Consider the following 19410-nt stretch of genomic DNA (forward strand, 5'->3'; position numbering starts at 1 on the left):
AAAAATTAGAATAACTAATACAAATGACCTCTACAAGTGGAATGATATGACATCAGGGACATAAATACAGTGGTAGCAGCAATAGAAGCTGCTATGGGGCCCACAGTGTCAGGGGGTCTTAAGATCCAAATTGACAGACTAAAGAGTGGAGGATGTGCAACATTATATAAATATTATGCTGCACATTGTACAGCATAACATGTATATAACATGCGATGTATATAAGCTGTATCGATGATGTGTACAGGCTGTATGTGTATGCAGTGTACTGTGTATATATACTGTATTGTACTGTACATTTATATATGCTGTATGTTTGTATATGGAACTGTATGTGTGTATATGCTCTATATGTGTGTGCATTACTGTATAAATGTGTGTTTGTAACTCACATATGCAAGAATATAAAAATGCATATTTTCTGATGGGGTAGGGGGGGCCTCATTAAGAAGACTGCTATGGCTTTGCTCCTAGATACGCCTCTGTATGACATCATTCCCTTCCTAATGTCTTTACACTGCAGGAACATAGAAGGAGAAGGCATAATGTGTTATATTCCTACCCTATTCTCCATTCCACCATATAATCTACAGTAGATGGATAGTATCTGATGACTGATGTTCTCTTCACTGAGGGACAACTATTTTGATGAGGAGACTATAACATATCACAATATCCAAACACTTGGTTTAGTTCAGGGGTCAAGTGACCAGTAGATGTAATGAAGACTTGCTGCCAAGAAGGTGCACTTTTAAAAATCTCATTCATCTGTAAAAATAAAAAAATCCCAAAACACCTTCAACAGTCATTCCTCTGACTGCAAGTGCATGCTTTTCCAAAGGAGCAAGGTATCATGGGAAAAAGAAAAAGGGTCAGATAATAAATAATGATGAAATTCTAAATATCTAACCTGTTCTTTCCCCAACCACCATCTAGCCAGCTGTTCCCACACAAAATGGTTGTTTGAGAAAAGAATATGGGATAACTGACCAATCACTGGGGTCCAAACACTGGGACCCCCTGCAAGCAGGTGAATGGGCTAAATTGCTCCATGTGAATAGAGGGCAAGTGTGCATGTGCAAGCTGTATTTCATTCACTTCTAGGGACTCCAAGGACACCCATGTTTTACAGTCCTATAGTAGTGAAGATTGAGCAGAAGTAACAGCTCTCCATTCACAAGTTATACTTGAGAGGATTATCAGCTCTTGGTTGTTGCGATTACTCTCGAGTTCCCAGGTGACGTCTGGTGTCTGTTATAGAATGTTCTGTCACAGAGAAGTAGAATATCCAGTAACACAATAGGATAGATTAAACAAAAGTGTCTCACAGTAAGCGCAAATTTAGACTAGTCAGTCAAACCAGATTTTTCAGTGTCTGATGCTGGATGACAAATCTGGTGCAGCTTAAGACTGTTATACTTTTCAATTCCTATTAGTTGTCTTCGTTTATGACCAAAACATGCGCACAGCTTTTACCAAACATTTCCCCATGTCTTGAAAATGCAGCACACAGTTTTTTTTGTGTTCTTTCGTAAACAAAATGTTTACTTATGAAAGCTTACTGGCTGTAGTGAAGCAGGAACACCAGCACCAGCCCCTTTCTGCTGCCAGCCACGCTGCCCTTCACGTCCCCTTGGTGTGGAGGTAACGCGAGAGGGGGAAATGATCTCAATTACTGGCGGTAACTGCCATTATTTCAGGACTTGATTTTGACACATCTTAATGAATGCGTTTTATTCATCTTCTCCCATAATGTAGATGCACAGCAGCATTCTTTAACGTAACAATGTTATTGATCTGTAATGTCTTATTTTGTTTGTGTGTATATATCCCATGATTTGTAAAGCGTTGCAAAATATGATGGCACTACACAAATAAAGCCCAAACCAAGCTCAGACATGGAGCATAAGGAATACTTACATTGTGCAGAGAGAAGGGCTGCCCTGATGTGCTACAATCAAACGTTTCAGAGTTTTCCTCATTTTTTTCAGTGAATAACTTAGGATATTCTAATTTCAGCTCCTAAAACATAGAGAATACAGGTCACCCAAGATGCAATTTATGTATTTTTTAAACAAACATTTGTAAAAACATAAAATGTCTGGGTTATTACAAGGTGATATGAAGTGACATTGGGAAAACACAAGAATAATAACAGTTTGATTCTTCTGCAGTAAGACCTGCTTGGGAGACCCGAAAAAAAAGCAGCTTTTAGAGCCACAATGTGCATTTCAAATGGGTTGTGCACTGTACCTCATGTTTTTTGTAATGTGTGTGTAAGTGTTGGGGGTAAGATATTAGGTAATTTACCAATAGACATCTATTAATAGTTTTGCTTTGCTTTCTTGATTGGTGTAAATGTGCACTGACATTGAGACACTTTTTTGTTCAGTCCGTCTCATGCTATACCAGATTTATCAAAATGCCTGACGCTGGATGATAACTGTGGTGCAGTTTAAGGCCCCATTCACATGACTGTTGCACGCCCGACACAAACACACTTAATACAAACATTTTAAATAAAGTGGCCAACCTCTGTAAGGCTTCATGCACATCAATGTGCAATGGACCCTTGTGCTAAAACAGGGTCCTACTACTTTCTGCCCACACTGCAAATTAAAGGGCAAGTCCTATTCCTGCCCATCGTTGCGGCTTTAGTCAGTTATTTTATATGCAGTGTGATCTATAGGTTTCTGGGAAATTATACATTTATCTTTTTTCTGGACACAGTGACCACTGTACCATGTCCTATCTTTTCCCGTATTACGGCGCCGCGGCCACACATTGCTATGGAGAGGGGCGGGGGTGAGCTGCACTCACCTCCTCCTCCTCTCCCCGCGCTGCCGTGTGCCCGCCGTGCTATGGCGCGGCGGGCTCACGGCAGTGGGAATGTAGCCTTAAGCTGTAAAATGGCCTCGTCCTTAAGGGGTGAATGACTTCAGCAGATCTGCAGCCACAGGACATCACTAGTCTCTCACACTTCTCTGGTGAGATTTTGGTCCACTCTTCTTCCATTCTCTTCCACAGTTCTATGACTGTTGTGGGTTTCTTGGCCATAACAAAGGATTTTCCAGAGGATTTCATTGCTTCAATGTCTTTTGTTTCAAGGAACTGCTTTACCGTTTTACTGTATGACATGGGGCTGCCAGGCAGCTGCCTGAAAATTGCTGGCTGATTGAGTGAAGAACGCAAGGAAGGATCCACATTCTCTTGAAGAAGGTTCTGATACACACTTGTATTCACACTCCTATGTAGCTGTATGAGAGGTCCAACTCCTGCTGCAGAAAACATTCCCCAAACCATTACACTTCCTCCACCATCTTTCACCGACTTCTTTACATATACCTTGTGTTCACTCTTTGCCCAGTTTGTCGATAAACATAATGTTTCCATTTAGCTTTAAATAAATTAAACTTGCTTTCATAAATAAAATGAACTGTGGACCACTTCTCCTCTATCTATACAACATTTTCCTTAGCAAAAGTAATTCCAGCCTTTTGATTCTTTCTGCTAATGAAATTCTCTTAAACGTTGTATCACTTTTCCTGTTCAATGCTGAACTGATGTGCAATTCTAACTGCAGTATTGAAACTATTACCCATGGAGATTATCCGCATTATGAGTCTTGCATTTGCCTTTTGAAGACGACCAGCCTTCCTTGGGGACTTGAATGAGTTAGATACCGTATATACTCGAGTATAAGCCGAGACCCCTAATTTTACCACCAAAAACTGGGAAAACCTATTGACTCGAGTATAAGCCAAAGGTGGGAAATGCATTGGTCACAGACCCAGCCCCCTATAATATACAGCCTGCCCCCTGCAGTATACAGACTGCCCAGCTTGCCCCCAGTAGTATACAGCCACCCCAGCCTGCCCCCATAAGTATACAGCGTGCCCCCAGTAGTATACAGCCACCCCAGCATGCCCCCAGTAGTAAACAGCCTGCCCCCAGTAGTATACAGTCAGCCCAGAATAAAAAAAAAAAAAACTTATATACTCACTCATATACAGTAATTAAGGAAATTGGCAACAGGTGCTAGATTAACACCAATAACTTGGAGGTATCTGAGTGTGCGTTCACACGTTACAGTTAAAACTGCAACATTTGTGGAACAGGTTTTCCCCTTCAAAACCAAATTCACTCATTCAGTTCATGTCATTCACCTGTTCAACTGACAAAACTGCACCTAAAACCACCTCAAAGCTGATTGCGATGCAGTTTTAACTGTAACATGTGAACGCACCCTGAATGGAATGTTCTTTTACAATTATCGGATTTACATTTTTATTCAGTGCTTTAGATTATATACAATTTATGAACAAAGTTTAAAAAAAACATGCTATTTTACACATTAGGATGTATTCACATAGAACTACACAATGACATTTAGGAAATTGTGTTCTCCGATTTTGATCTCCAATGCACATGTTCCAATTATAACACTTACCTCAACAGAATTAAGTGAATTGTAACACTTGTGATATTTCAGATACCATTCCACCGTAATCTTCATAGGATTTGCACAAACTACTTTTTCAACTGTAAAATTATAAACAAAAAGAAATGCTTCTGGTGGATAGGGAATAAAGGTCTTTACAAAAACCGAAAAACACACACAACATTAAATAAATGACAACACCCACCCCCCCCCCCCAGGGTCTCTACAAAACAACATTTATTCCAAAGCAAAAATACTGTCTTGCTTATCCTAAATCATAATTATAAGAAAACTAAAGTTAAGCACAAACAGGTGGTACTTACCTTTTAGATGTATGTTTGTATTGTTAAACATTATCTTTCTCATCAAGAGAGGCTTGTCATCCTAAAAAAAACAAAGCAGAGAGTACTCTGAGATTATCTAAAAAAAATGCATCAGAGGACAATAGGGGTACATTGTAAAATGCCCCTTCTGATTCTTCCTCCATCCATGATTGCTATTACTGCCTGCAGAATAGTAAACCACCCACAGGTCTTTATGTAACAGTGGCTTAGTGTCTCAAATAACCCAACCCTAAACACAAAAAGAAAATCTAAAAGCATCTATTAAAAAAAAAAGTCTATACACATGTGCCAGACCTGTGCACATGGACATGGAAATATACGTCCTCCAGGTGGCATGAGAACAAGACAAGAGTCTGATGGAAAGACCTGTTAGTCGTAGGCTGAATGGCAACATGTAAATAGCACAAGATTACACTGCTGCACAATTTTATGGCACCAAATGATAGCAAAGGTTGCTTCCTCACTGGATTTCTGCATGACCACACGCACAAACATTGGGTGTGTCTGGCACATCAATATTTGGGATTCTAAAGGTGTTTTAATGTTACAGATAAATTAGCATTAAAAAAAAAAAAAGTAAAAAATGTAAATGTTTAAACCTCCCCCTCCCAGAACACAAATAACCCAAGCTATCATACTTAAACCTGCTGTAAAAGTAAAGCCAAAAGTGCTGTCCACAAATAGAAGAAAAATTATCAGTCTCAATGAAAACAAAAAACATTAGGCCCCTACAGAAAAGTATTAAAGTTATGTCTCTCAAAACATGTACTAGGTCCTGTGGGCCAACTGTGTGGTGACAGCCCTTTTACCCGCAGCCCCCACCCGGAATTCCCAGACCTTGTACAAATTGACCGACACATCCCATTTCTAAGTTGCGGCCACATCTGTCGTCCATGTAACATCTATAGGACATCTGTGAAAAAGATGTTCCTGCAGACTTCCTGCGGCTCCGATATGTGCAGAAAACTAGTTATTACTATTTTCTAGCAATAATTCTACAATAAAAGGTATAGGTATTTAGGTATTTCCTTGTATTCAGCTCGTGGCAGAACATTTGTTGTAAACATAACCATCACATCTTGTCACTGTCACAAAGGTGACAGCTCCGGAGACATCCCGCCTAGAATACGCAGGGTGTATCTAGTGTCATCTGCAAGATTCCCAGATAACATGGCCTATGTTCACACCATAGCATTCTCTACTGAGGATCCTGTATCTGCATTTTATGCCAGAACCAGGAAAGGATCTACAGAGTGGGCGGTACTCGATTCTGCTCGGTAAGAAATCAGAGCTTAACAGCTTGAACATGTGACACAACAGTACTGCCTTGTATCGCTTGGCACCTTACCTGAATTCCAAAAATTACCCAGTTCCAGGAACTTTCCGATACTTTTAGCATTGAAAACGTTATTAACCCTAAGGGTCATTGATTCCTGAATGTCCTGGTCAATTTTTGATGTTCTGCTAAGACAGTGTTGGCGAACTAATGGCACTAGTGCCAGAGATGGCACTCGGAAGCATCTCTGTGGGCACACGGGCTGTCTCAGAGTTTGCCGGACATGGCATCTTCCTGTAGTCTTAGGCAGTCCAAGTAGTGCCCTGCTATTTTAAAGTGACCCATCCTGTGCTGCTTGGTCCTGTCCAAAGAGTGAAAAGGTGTCGGATTGGAGCTCAAAGATTCTGGTACCAATAACTTTGTTACTGCCCAAATTGCCGTGTTGGCACTTTGGGAAAAGCTAATGATTTTTGGGTCTCATTTTGGGCAAAAGGTTCGCCATCACTGTGCTAAGATAACTGAAGAGAACTTTGGAAAAGCTTTACATATCATAAAAAAAAAACTAAGTAAAAAATTGTTCTGACATGTTAAAGACTTTTACTTGACAGGGTAGTTTTATTAATGACATTTTTTTTTTCTTCATAAAATTAGCTGATAAATGACCAGAAATGTGAAAAATAAGCTTTGTCATTTTCCAATTAAAGTTTTTTTTTAAATAAATAACAATTTCAGGGGGCATCACAATGGCAAAAATATATAACAATTTCAGGGGGCAAAAAAATAAGATTTCACTGTGCTGAGATAAAGATCTGAAGGCACAAGTGGATCTATTCTACTTTCTATCTCTCAGATACTACAAACCTATTTTTCCTAAATGTATTTTCAGTTATCCAACAGTCCTAAGAACATATTAAACAAACGAAAACAAACTACAAATGACAATAAAAAAGTAAGAAAAAAAACAAAAAGCAAGTACTGATAGATACCGGGACTGAGTTCAAACTCTGTTCAATGTGTGTGTTGTAACTACACATCAAGCATTAGATAGTTTAGATAAAAGTCAACTGTTCTACCGAGTTCATATTCATAAAATATATGCCATAAGATGCTTTTGCAAGATAATAAAGTATATACCATAAGATATTTTGTGGAAAGTCTCTCCTCCGGTGTCCGAAGATTCAGTATATACACAGTGTATACTCCTAGTGCTATCACTCATTAGTTAACTCAAGCCTGCACGTTAGGTTTTTTAATGAGCATGCATATTGGACATTTTCAGTTGAACTACAAGTCCCAGTTTAATTAACACCACCAGGTGTAGTATCTCACTCTCAATAGATTTTGTAAGCCAAGGTAGAGAAGCAGCACTCCGTAACAAATAAGTGTTTATTTCCCACGGAGTGCTGCTTCTCTACCTTGGCTTATTGGAATTTTGGGAGCCACAAGCTTGCACCCCATATTTTGGATCTAAATCCGATTCCACAGTGCCGCTTTATCTCTCTATTTTTCCTGCAATAGATTTTATAGGTATCAATATAAGGTTTTGAGAGATATTTCTGCTTCTATATAGAAGTAGTTAATATCAAAGCAAGGTCATACTCATCTCTTTACAGGTATGATAGCAGTCCACTCCACATTGGCATGTGTGAGGCCCTGCGCTTTTAACAAAGTCAAATTTCTGACCGGCCAATCCAACAAAGTACTGCCCCTACTAAACCCTAATTGGACAGTCGGCTAGTACACCCCGATAACCTAACTTTGGAGCAACAGCCCTAAACGGCTGTAGCCCTGACTAGAACCTATCCCTATTAACACTGGCTCCGTTACAAAACCTAAGAGTCAAGGGAATGGATGTATGAGAGGAAATCTCAGATCAATAAGTGGAGCATGTCCCCGACATTGTGTCTGAATTGATCCCAGAAGAACTACGGAACGTGACCTGGCGTTTATGGTTCAGGAGTTGGGGCTTTTAGTTAAACCATGACCATAACAACAATGTACCTGGTGAGTATTTCATTAGTTCAGGACCCTGCTCTTCTACATCCACTGTAACGCTCTGTCCTGACATTTGTCCTTCTCACTACCGGTAGTTCTTCACAATATGGGCGTTGTTTTTTTTGTCTTCGATTTTGAATTGATTTCATCCAGGATTGTGTCTAGCTCTATTTTCATAGTCACATTTTCGTATGAACAGAAAAGTTTTTTTAAGATTTGAAGTAGAAGTTATATTTTATTCACCATCTACATATTATCTTTTGATTTACACATGGTGAATTTCCATTGTCAATCGGTATTACTTAATAAAAGGGAACCTGTACAAGCAACTAGCCTAAAAAACCAACAGAATATTGTCAAGAAGCGCAACACCTTCTGGTTTTCGTTTCTTTCATGGTCCAGTGTGAAAATATCATCCTAAAAAATAACTTCAAAGTGCAATATAAATTGGTTGTAAGTCAAGGAGGCGGAGAGTTTAAAGGGGTTTTGCCATGAAGGCAGGTTAGGCCTTATCCCTAACTTGCTGATCAGTGGGGGGTCTCAGCACTGAGACCCCCGCAGATGAGCAAGTTAGGCCCTATCCAGTAGATGGGGCCTAACTTGCCTTTGTGGGAAAACCCCTTTAACACTGAAGTCAAGGTGGGGAGCTCTGAAGGCCTCCTCCTCCTCTGTGATTGAAAATAATTTATTGGACTTCAGGAGATCTGGTTAGTGATGTTTTTGAATGCAGGACCATTAATAACAGTGAAGGAGGCTTCCTGAGGAAGAGAGAGCTTGATTTCAGTTGTAAAATCTCTGCCTTGACTTTATACAACCAATTTACATCTCACTTTAAAGAAATCTACCATTTGACTTGATGCATTATGAAGCAAAAATACCTTGAGAATGCTGTAACTACATTGATGCAGGATCATATCTTGGTTAATCCTTGAGCGGAGTGGTTTTGCTGAAAGAACAGTTATAACATTCAGGACCTTGGGAAAGCTGGGTCAGCATGGCTGCCAAGATAAACACATTAGAGACTGAGCTTGTAATTACAAATGAAGGTTAGTCAAGCATGACTAATCAATCTGAGCTGGATCACTCATACACATCTGGGGGATGGCGCAGCAATTGATTATTCTGCCTTCAGGATTACATCATCCTCTCCTGCAGTGAAAAACTCAGATGCTAGGAGAAGCGCTGAAGCAGCCATAGAAGCGACAAAGCTTCATTATCATAATTTTATATCTGTCTTATCAGCCAAACCACTCAGCTCAGGGATTAACCAAGATATGATCCTGCATCAGTGTAGCTACAGCATTCTCAAAGTATGTTTGCTTCATAATGCATCAAATGAAATGGTAGGTTACCTTTAACTCCTTATCACCGACACTAGTTTTCAGCTCAATGACTCGATTTGTCTCACGATAATTGGTTCTAACTTCGGAATGCTTTAACATATCCAGGTGATTTTGAGAATCTTTTCTCGTGACACATTGTACTTCATGTTTAAGTGATAAGTTTTGCGTTTCGTTCTGAAAAAAAAGTGAAAATTTGGCAAAAAGTTTGTAAAAATTCTTCATTTTCCAAGTTTGAAATGTTCTGCTTTCCAGGCAGAAAGTAAAACTACCCAAAAAGCTTGATAATTAATATTTACGGAATGTCTGCTTTATGTTGAGATGATATTTTATGCATCCTCTCACTTTTCTAGGATGTTATGAGGCGCAGATCTTTAGGTGCGATTTTTCTCATTTTCATGAAAATTGCCAAAACTCACATTTTGAGGGACAACTCAGCTTTCAGGTGACTTTGTAAGGCCTAAATAATAGTAACACCCCATAAAAGACCCCACTATAGAAAGTTCACCCCTCAACATATGTAAAAAAACTTCTATTAAGTCTATTAACTCTTTAAGTGTTTCACATGGGTTCAAACAATATGGACCTGCGATTTAGAACATTTTTTGGCAAAATACATTAATTTAGGCCAAAACTGACAGTTTCATAATAAATTAAATGATGAAACACGTCCCAGCGCACCCTGCGCGTCAGTCTACCACAAGTCCCAGCGCACCCTGCGCGTCAGTCTACCACAAGTCCCAGCGCACCCTGCCCGTCAGTCTACCACAAGTCCCAGCGCACCCTGCCCGTCAGTCTACCACAAGTCCCAGCGCACCCTGCCCGTCAGTCTACCACAAGTCCCAGCGCACCCTGCCCGTCAGTCTACCACAAGTCCCAGCGCACCCTGCCCGTCAGTCTACCACAAGTCCCAGCGCACCCTGCCCGTCAGTCTACCACAAGTCCCAGCGCACCCTGCCCGTCAGTCTACCACAAGTCCCAGCGCACCCTGCCCGTCAGTCTACCACAAGTCCCAGCGCACCCTGCCCGTCAGTCTACCACAAGTCCCAGCGCACCCTGCCCGTCAGTCTGCCACAAGTCCCAGCGCACCCTGCCCGTCAGTCTGCCACAAGTCCCAGCGCACCCTGCCCGTCAGTCTACCACAAGTCCCAGCGCACCCTGTCAGTCCTGGTGTCAGAAGTGACAGCCCCTGTGAGCAGTCTTTCTCTTCATACCCAGACGGCAGAGGATAAGAGGAATTGGCCAGTACTCACACTAGAAGTCGGGATACTCCAGATCCCCTGCTCCGGCACCGCCTCTGCCTCACTGTACAGGCCCAGCCACAGACACACAACCATCAGGGAGAGAAGGCGAGTGATGGGGGCGGCCACCATATTGTAAGCGACTTCTCAGCCAGCGGCCACTCTGCTGGTTCTTCCTCCTCCTCTGGAATAAGCTCGGTGACTCTTGTGACAACCCGGATCCAGCTCACCTGGCCGGCTGTGACATCACGGCTCTACCTGGAGGAGGAAGCCGATTTCCTGAACGCCCCTTTGTCATGGCCACACTGAACGATGTTTTGGGCAATGATTTTGCTAACAGTTCAGTTTCTAGGGGAGTAATTCGTAAACATAGTGAAAGGCAATATGTCCCCATGTGCGCTCCGCGACCGCCATTTTCTCGGAGACCAAATAAATTGTAGCTGTGTTACCATTGCATATATGAAGTTGTAAGGGCGTCACTTCCGTGTGCTCTCTTGTGGAAGATACGTGAGGGTGAGGACGTCAGAGTCATGAGTCCAGTGGAGGAATGTAGGTGTAGATGAGGCTGCTATGTGCAGAAACCTTTCAGTGAATTGTATGCTGCACCTCCAGCGGAGGTAAAGGGAGGCCTGGAATAGCTTGGTGCAGCTCTGATGAAAAATGAGAGATGAAACGTGATTGAGTTAAATTTTTATTTTGTTCAGGCTCAGAATTAAAAGGCGTTGTCCACTTTTAGCCAATTGGTTTTGTTTGTGTAATGAAAAGTTTTTCAATTTCCCTTTATACTTTCTGTATACATTTCTCACAGTTTAATAGATCTCTGCTTGCTATTAACTGCTTGCCGTCTTTGGATGGAATACATTGTCCTAATTAGCAGACAGTTGCGGCATTTGGACAATCTATTTCATCCTTCTGATTGTGGCAGCACTGTTAGGGCGCGCTCACGCTGTGCGTTTTGGTTGCGTTTTCATTGCGACCAGCTGAGATGAGGTGATTTGCCTAATTACATTACTGTTAGCATTTACAAAATGCAGTGTAAATGCAACATTAACACACGTTAAATATGTTAACAAAACTTGAATGCATTAATGCATGTGTTAACATCATGTTTACACTGCGTTTTGTAAACGCAAATGTTAACAGTAATGGAATTAGGTAAATTACCTCATGTTAGCTGTTTGTAATGCGTTTCATAATGCATCGTGTGAATTAGTGCGATCCACATCAGGAGAGCGTCTGCTGCATACAGTGGTCCATGCTGTGTCTGCCCAGCACAGGGTTTCCTCTGTCACTCCCCTGGGCCCCTGCAACAGGAATGTGGGGGTGGCGAGGGCTGCCATGGCTGCTGGAGACAGGGGTGGCATGGGAACTTAAAGTGGCCCTATACTGTTGGCAGAGTAAAAAGAAGTAGGTGGGGTTATATAATGTAGGCGGAAAAATGTCCACATGGATACAGTGTTGGTAGATTCTCTAAATGGAAAACAGAAATAACGATTTACCAGTAAGTAGGTATATTATGCTAAGAAAGGCCCTGAGCCAAAAGCATAAGAACAGCATGTGAAGCAAACACACAAAAAGGAAAGCTTTCTGTTTTGGGTCCCCCATCCGAAAAAAAAAGTTAAATAACTTATCTACCGTTACTGAACAAACCACACAATCAAGGAATAATGTTATACATGACACACATAAAGACTGAATAATAGCACCAGGCTATGAGCACTACCATTACCCCTGCATCATGACCGGATACCACCACACCACTACCATTACCACTGCAAAATAATACCACCTAACACAGTGATGGGGAAACTTTTAGCAGCCGAGTGCCCAAACTGCAACCCCAAACCCCACTTATTTATCGCGAGGTGCCAACCAAAAATTAAAGCAGTAACTTATTGCTCACTGTTCAACAACTTTTAATCATAATGGCCTCTTGAGGACAGCAACACAGTAGAAAGATTGAAAATTTTCATCATTTTATCTTCTTTCCAGTGTCCCTCTGTACACAGAGAATCATGGGGCCAGCAGGAGGTCCTCCAAAGATAATTTGTCCCTGGCTACACATTCTCCCTCTTCCTACAGTTCTAAGTAGCGAAGTAAGTATCAAAATATGACTGAAAGCAGCATCTTTTAAGTTGCTTGGAACTGCAGGAAGATTCTTTGAGTCTTGTCTGGTGTGCTGGGGCGATGGCTCTGAGTGCCGCCTATGGCACCCGTGCCATAGGTTCTCCACCACTGACCTAACACATACTCAATAACATAAAAAAAAGAATCCAAATTAGAAATGAAATGCACTGCAGATAATTTAAGAGATTATAATATAGTTATATCTGATGACTCATCGTTTACAGTCTTCTTCATTACAGCCTCTATAGCGCCCCCTGTAGTTTGGGATGTCTTCTCTATCAGTAAGAGAAATCTATAACTCCTCCAGCTGTGATGAATCCCCCCCCCCCCCCTAGATGTCTTCAGCTCTTGGTAGCACATCTGTGCCCTTAAAGATACCACAATCACTTACAGTATAATGGCACCTGGATATATATATATATATATATATATACACAGCACCTCCTTACTAAAGCTATATATAACAGTACCCCTGCTATAGAGGGTCACACACTAAACACTGTCATTTCCAGTCTTTTATATGAAGCTGCCCCTGCTATACAGCAACCCCCACTATACAACTCCTCCCCCCCACTGTCAAAACAATGGCCCATTTTGTGACCGCCCCTCTCCATTGCCACCACTCTATACAGCATCCCCTCTTGTCCCCTAAATAAAGTTCCCACATCCACTAAATTGTACATGACTTCAGCCCCCCTGTCCTCTATACAGTGCCTCTATACAGTGCCCCCCCCATCCTCTATACATGATTTCCCCTGTCCTCTATTCAGTGCCTCAAACACAGTCCCACAAACAGTCCCACAATTAAAACAAAAAGAAAGAGAGAAATTACTCTGACCGGAGCTCCGACAATCATTTATGAATCCAACACAGTATATTGCTTGACACCTCGATCCTTTTCAATGAGTATTGCACGTCTCCACAGGTTTCTGACAAGGATAGGTCACCATTCAGACCAACTCCATCACGTTTCCTAATCCTCCTTCATTGCCATCTCTCTTTAAAGAGGACCTGTCACCTCAATTTTCGGCACCAGGAGCTGCTTACTAAAGTATTGTACATTGTACTGCGGTGCAAAGCTGTCCGATGTATTCATGAGGGGGCGGTCCGAGGCGCTGCCTCTTCTCCGGACCGCCCTGCTCGCTCCATAGGCCGGCAGTGACTGCCGTGCGCTAGACGGCAGTCACCGCCCCTAGCCATGCACCAACCCCGCCCCCTCATGAATACGTCGGGTTGCTTTGCGAGCTGTCCGACAATTACACTGTAGATCTTTTATTTTATATAAAAGTAAAAAACATAACACAAACCAAACATAATATACAATATATACAAAATATATACAATATCTTACCTGCTGGTCCAGCCACATTCACACCTAGCAAAAACAATAACTTACAATACACCAAAATGAATAAACACCAAATACCACAACCCCCACCCAACCGATTATCACAACCTAAACCAAACCAATAAAACAAAGACAAGCCACACCCACAAATAAACATAAATGACCATAAATATACATAAACCCACCCCACACCCTCTAATAACAAACCACCCCACACCCATTTTTATATATATATATATATATATATGAGAATAGAAAAAAAAAAAAATATATATATATATATATTAACAAACACAGAATACACATAACACTACACCAGTGATTTTCAACCTGTGTGCCGCGACACATGGTTGAGTGTGCCGCGGGGAAAGTTCCCCGTACCATGGTGCCCCTGTGTAGTGCTGCCGCCGCGCCCCCGTGTTTCTGCCCCATACTTACCTACAAGCCCCGCGTCGGCGATGCGCCCATCTTCTGTAGCTCCTGCACCGCGCGGCCCATGTCACGTGACTGACCTGACGTCAGGTCGCGTAAGTCACGTGACCAAAGGCGCGCGGTGCAGGAGCTACAGAAGATGGGCGGATCGCCGACTCGGGGTGGGCGGATCGCCATTAGGAGTGAAGATACGCGGAAGAAGACATCAAGGGTAAGTATATAAGGTTATTATTTGTATAGGGAAGGCAGCTAGGGTCTTTTTTTTATTAGTAAAGGGAGGCTGGGGCTTTTTATTAGTTAAGGGAGGCCGCTAGGGTCTTTTAATTAGTAAAGGGAGGCCGCTAGAGGTTTTTATTAGTAAAGGGAGGCCGCTAGGGGTTTTTTATTAGTAAAGGGAGGCCTTTTATGACTGTTTTAGTGTCATTTTGTGCTCTTTTGGTTGGTGGTGTGCCCCAGGATTTTCTAAGTATAAAAAGTGTTCCGCGGCTCAAAAAAGGTTGAAAATCACTGCACTACACTAAACTAAATCCCTCGCCCGCACCCTCCCCTTCCCCCCAGACACTGGTCTAACGTCCAAAGTTTGCGTTAAGTAGTCCAGACCAGTGTCCAAACCAGTGTCCTAGGTCAGTTCATAAGTCCCACCACCATCACCCCCCTCCCAACCTATATACAGTATTTACAATATATACAGTATTTACAACATAACAGAAAGAAAACAGAATACAAATAAAGTCTAAACAACATCAATACAAACCACATAAAGCCCAGGTTTGGCGCCTGCAAGCCCTTCATCACTTCATGCCCAGAACACAAAACAAAAATCTACTGTGCAGCATCAGCCCAACACCAGGAGAGGAGATGACAGACTAAGGGACACTAAAGGAGAACCCCCTCCAAAGGAAAGAGGCCCTCCCCGTGCCCAGCCTCTCATACTCCAGAGAGCGCAGAGAGAGGTTTCCGGTAACGCTATCACGCTAACACTGGGGCGTTTGATCGAGCATTAGGAGCTGCTTACTTTAGTAAGCAGCTCCTAGTGTCGATAAATTGGGTGACAGGTCCTCTTTAAGACAATCTCACTAGAAGAAATACGCGTATGGATAGTGTAGTACAGGGGTCCCCAAACTTTTTACATAGGGGGCCGTTCACTGTCCCCCTCAGACCGTTGGAGGGCCGGACTAAAGTTTAAAAATAAATATCAGTACATGTGACCGCATCCATAATACACTGGTACCCCCCTCAATTAATTATCTAATATACTGAACCCCCTTGTGAACTATTTTAAATATTGGCCCAATTAATGAATTATTTGGGACAATTAATTATTAAATATAGTGGGACCCCTCTCCATTAATTATTGAATATGCCTCCCCCCCCCATTAATTACTAGACTGCCCCTCATAATTAATTATCTCCTATACCCCCACCATTAATTATTTTCTATGCTGCCCCTCACCATTAATTATTTCCTATAGTGCCTCCACCATTATTTCCTATGCTGCCCCCCACCATTAATTATTTCCTATGCTGCCCCCCACCTTTATTTCCTATGCTGCCTCTCACCATTAATTAGTTCCTATGCTGCCCCCCACCATTAATTATTTCCTATGCTGCGCCCCACCATTAATTATTTCCTATGCTTCCCCACCATTAATTATTTTATATGCTGCCCCTCAACATTAATTATTTCCTATACTGCCCCTTATAATTAATTACTTCCTATGCTTCCCCCCACCATTAATTATTTCCTATGCTTCCCCCCACCATTAATTATTTCCTATGCTGCCCCTCACCATTAATTATTTCCTATGCTTCCTCCCCACCATTAATTATTTCCTATACTGCCCCTCAAAATTAATTATTTCCTATACTGCCCCTCAGAATTAATTATTTCCTATGCTGCCCCTCAGAATTAATTATTTCCTATGCTGCCTCCCACTATTAATTATTTCCTATGCTGCCCCCCACCATTAATTATTTCCTATGCTTCCCTCCCACCATTAATTATTTCCTATACTGCCCCTCATAATTAATTATTTCCTATGCTGCCCCTCAGAATTAATTATTTCCTATGCTTCCCCCCACCATTAATTATTTCCTATGCTGCCCCTCACCATTAATTATTTCCTATGCTGCCCCCCACCATTAATTATTTCCTATGCTGCGCCCCACTATTAATTATTTCCTATGCTTCCCCCACCATTAATTATTTCCTATGCTTCCATTCACCATTAATTATTTCCTATGCTATGGATTAATACAAAAGACAGGTGGTCCTTTTCTGCCCAGTGTGCACCACCAATAGTAGTTTAGTATTTACAGAATGGGAAGGGAGAGTTGGGAAAAATTGTGGCAGATTTATTTTATTTATTTTATTTATTATTATTAAAAAGTCTTTACACAAGAATGATAAAATTTGCAAACATGTATATAACATCTAGGGCAAGATTAGGAAGCTTGTCTTCCTGCATGCATATATTGACCCCTTTTAATATTAACTTGTTTGATATTCTTTTATTACTTTCTTCTATTTTTGTGCATGCTTTTACTTTCCAAGAAAGGGACAGGAAGGTATAGTGTTAGAGAATTGAGATCTCTGCAACTGCCCAGGATCGTTTTTGCAGATTGCTTCTATGTGCTGGTAAGAGCAGAATCAGTGGATACAGATACAATGTTGCACTTTATTTGTAACTTCTGCCTTTGTATTACAAGCACTTGGGTTACAAGTATCCTTTTACTTTATTAATTGTGGCTGGCTGTAGGCACAAGTAGTGTCTGAATTCTGTTTTGTATGGCTGTGTCCCGGGTTTCAGCTTATTGTGTATTTAAAGGGGTTGTCCGAGTTTAAAAAGAAAAATATATGTGGCCGGGAGCGGGGTTACTAAAACAATAAAGCTGTACTTACCTCCCGGTGCCCTCCCGTATCCAGCGCTGCATTCAGCTTCCGGACGGATGCGACAACCTTCCGGTCCCCATACACAATGCTGTGTATAGGGACAGATAGGCGTACCCGGCCACGGCCGGCCGGAAGCTGAGTCCAGCGCTGCTTCGGCGGCCATGTTTGTTTACATGGCCCCCGGACCGGAGCGACAACAGCGCTGGATTCGGGAGGGCACCGGGAGGTAAGTACAGCTTTATTGTTTTAGTAACCCCGCTCCTGGCCACATATTTTTTTTTTTTTTTAAAACTCGGACAACCCCTTTAATCGTCGATGTTTCACTGCTCCCAGGTGGTTATCTCATCCAGCAGTGTATAGAGTGGATCTTATCTAGCTGTTGGCCGAGCTCAGCACATTACTTATTGTATGTTTGATCCTATATCTTTCACTGCTCGTAGAAAGTATCTCCACAGCAGTGTAGAGAGTATAGATTAGTATTTCTCAAGACCTGAGTGAAGTTGGCCCCCCCACCTTGTTCAAATCAAACAAAATTGGTGTCAAACGTTTGTGCTACGTTTGTGCTGGTTTGTGCAGCAGAAATTTTCGTTTGTGCCGCTATCGTTTTTAAGATTTTAATGAAAGTTTCCAGAGGTCATCAGAGGTCAACCAGCCCCCCCACATTGCCCAAATCAAACAAAACTGGTGCCGAACAATTCTGCTACGTTTGTGCTGGTTTGTGCTGCGCAAATTTTTGCTTGTGCTGCTTTTGTTTTGAATATATGAACAAAAATTGAAAGTTCAAAAGTTCAAGCAGCCCCCCCACATTAACGGAATCAAACAAAACTGGTGTCAAACGTTAGTGCTACGTTTGTGCTGGTTTGTGCAGCAAAAATTTTTGTTTGTGCCGTTATAATTTTTAAGGTATGTTCAGGTGTTTGAGGTGTTTTGGATGAACTGGTAAAAAACAAACCTAGTGACACTTCCCTGGTTTGATCACCAGGGGGAGCTAGCAAACACATTGTACTTTGGAAGAAATGAACTCTGATGACCTCTGGAAAAAAGTATGAATATATTAAAAATGATAGCGGCACAAACGAAAATTTTTGCTGCACAAACCAGCACAAACGTAGCACTAACGTTTGACACCAGTTTTGTTTGATTCCGTTAATGTGGGGGGGCTGCTTAAACTTTTGAACTTTCATTTTTTGTTCATAAATTCAAAACAAAAGCAGCACAAACAAAAATTTGCGCAGCACAAACCAGCACAAACGTAGCAGAATTATTTGGAACCAGTTTTGTTTGATTTGGGCAATGTGGGGGGGCTGGTTGACCTCTGATGACCTCTGGAAACTTTCATTAAAATCTTAAAAACGATAGCGGCACAAACGAAAATTTCTGCTGCACAAACCAGCACAAACGTAGCACAAACGTTTGACACCAATTTTGTTTGATTTGAACAAGGTGGGGGGGCCAACTTCACTTAGGTTTTCTCAAGGACCGTTACAGGAAGCATAGAAAAGTTAAAAGATTCATTAAGTCCATTGGGACTGACAGAGTTCATTTTAAAGATCCATTCACTCTCTGTTTGGAGCAGAATTTTATCCAGGTCTCCCCTTCTTATATTCAATTTCTTTTGGCATATGGCCCATCCTCTTATATCACTGATTCTCAGAATCTGATTCTCAGGATTGGCATATGGCCTATCCTCTTATATCACTGATTCTCAGAAACTGTAAGAGCAAGTGCCACGGTCCTGTGTTGTAATTGTTACCCAGGTCACAAGATCTTGGCGTCTGTCTGGTTTAAACACGCTGCCCTCAACAACGGGCAGCTGAACCCAGCTCTGAGAAGAGACCCGGTAACAACTAGATAAGGTCCACTCTCTATACTGCTGTGGAGATACTTTCTACGAGCAGTGAAAGATATAGGATCAAACATACAATAAGTAATGTGCTGAGCTCGGCCAACAGCTAGATAAGATCCACTATATA

The 19410-nt window shown here is 41.8% G+C and overlaps 1 protein-coding gene across 1 annotated transcript in view; it reads right to left on the bottom strand.

Annotated features, from left to right (window-relative positions):
• Positions 1–11019, bottom strand: part of TMEM87B (transmembrane protein 87B) — a 31416-nt gene extending 20397 nt beyond the window's left edge. The window contains exons 1-4 of the mRNA XM_072141215.1: positions 10650–11019; positions 4765–4825; positions 4451–4542; positions 1921–2022 (exon numbers count right to left, since the gene is read on the bottom strand). Of these exons, the coding sequence (XP_071997316.1) occupies positions 1921–2022; positions 4451–4542; positions 4765–4825; positions 10650–10769 (375 nt within the window). The 5' untranslated portion in view covers positions 10770–11019. The remainder of the gene's footprint in view (positions 1–1920; positions 2023–4450; positions 4543–4764; positions 4826–10649) is intronic.
• Positions 11020–19410: the final 8391 nt, after the last annotated feature.

The sequence above is a fragment of the Engystomops pustulosus genome, chromosome 3 (genome assembly GCF_040894005.1).
Source record: "Engystomops pustulosus chromosome 3, aEngPut4.maternal, whole genome shotgun sequence".
In the NCBI taxonomy this organism is placed as follows: domain Eukaryota; kingdom Metazoa; phylum Chordata; class Amphibia; order Anura; family Leptodactylidae; genus Engystomops; species Engystomops pustulosus.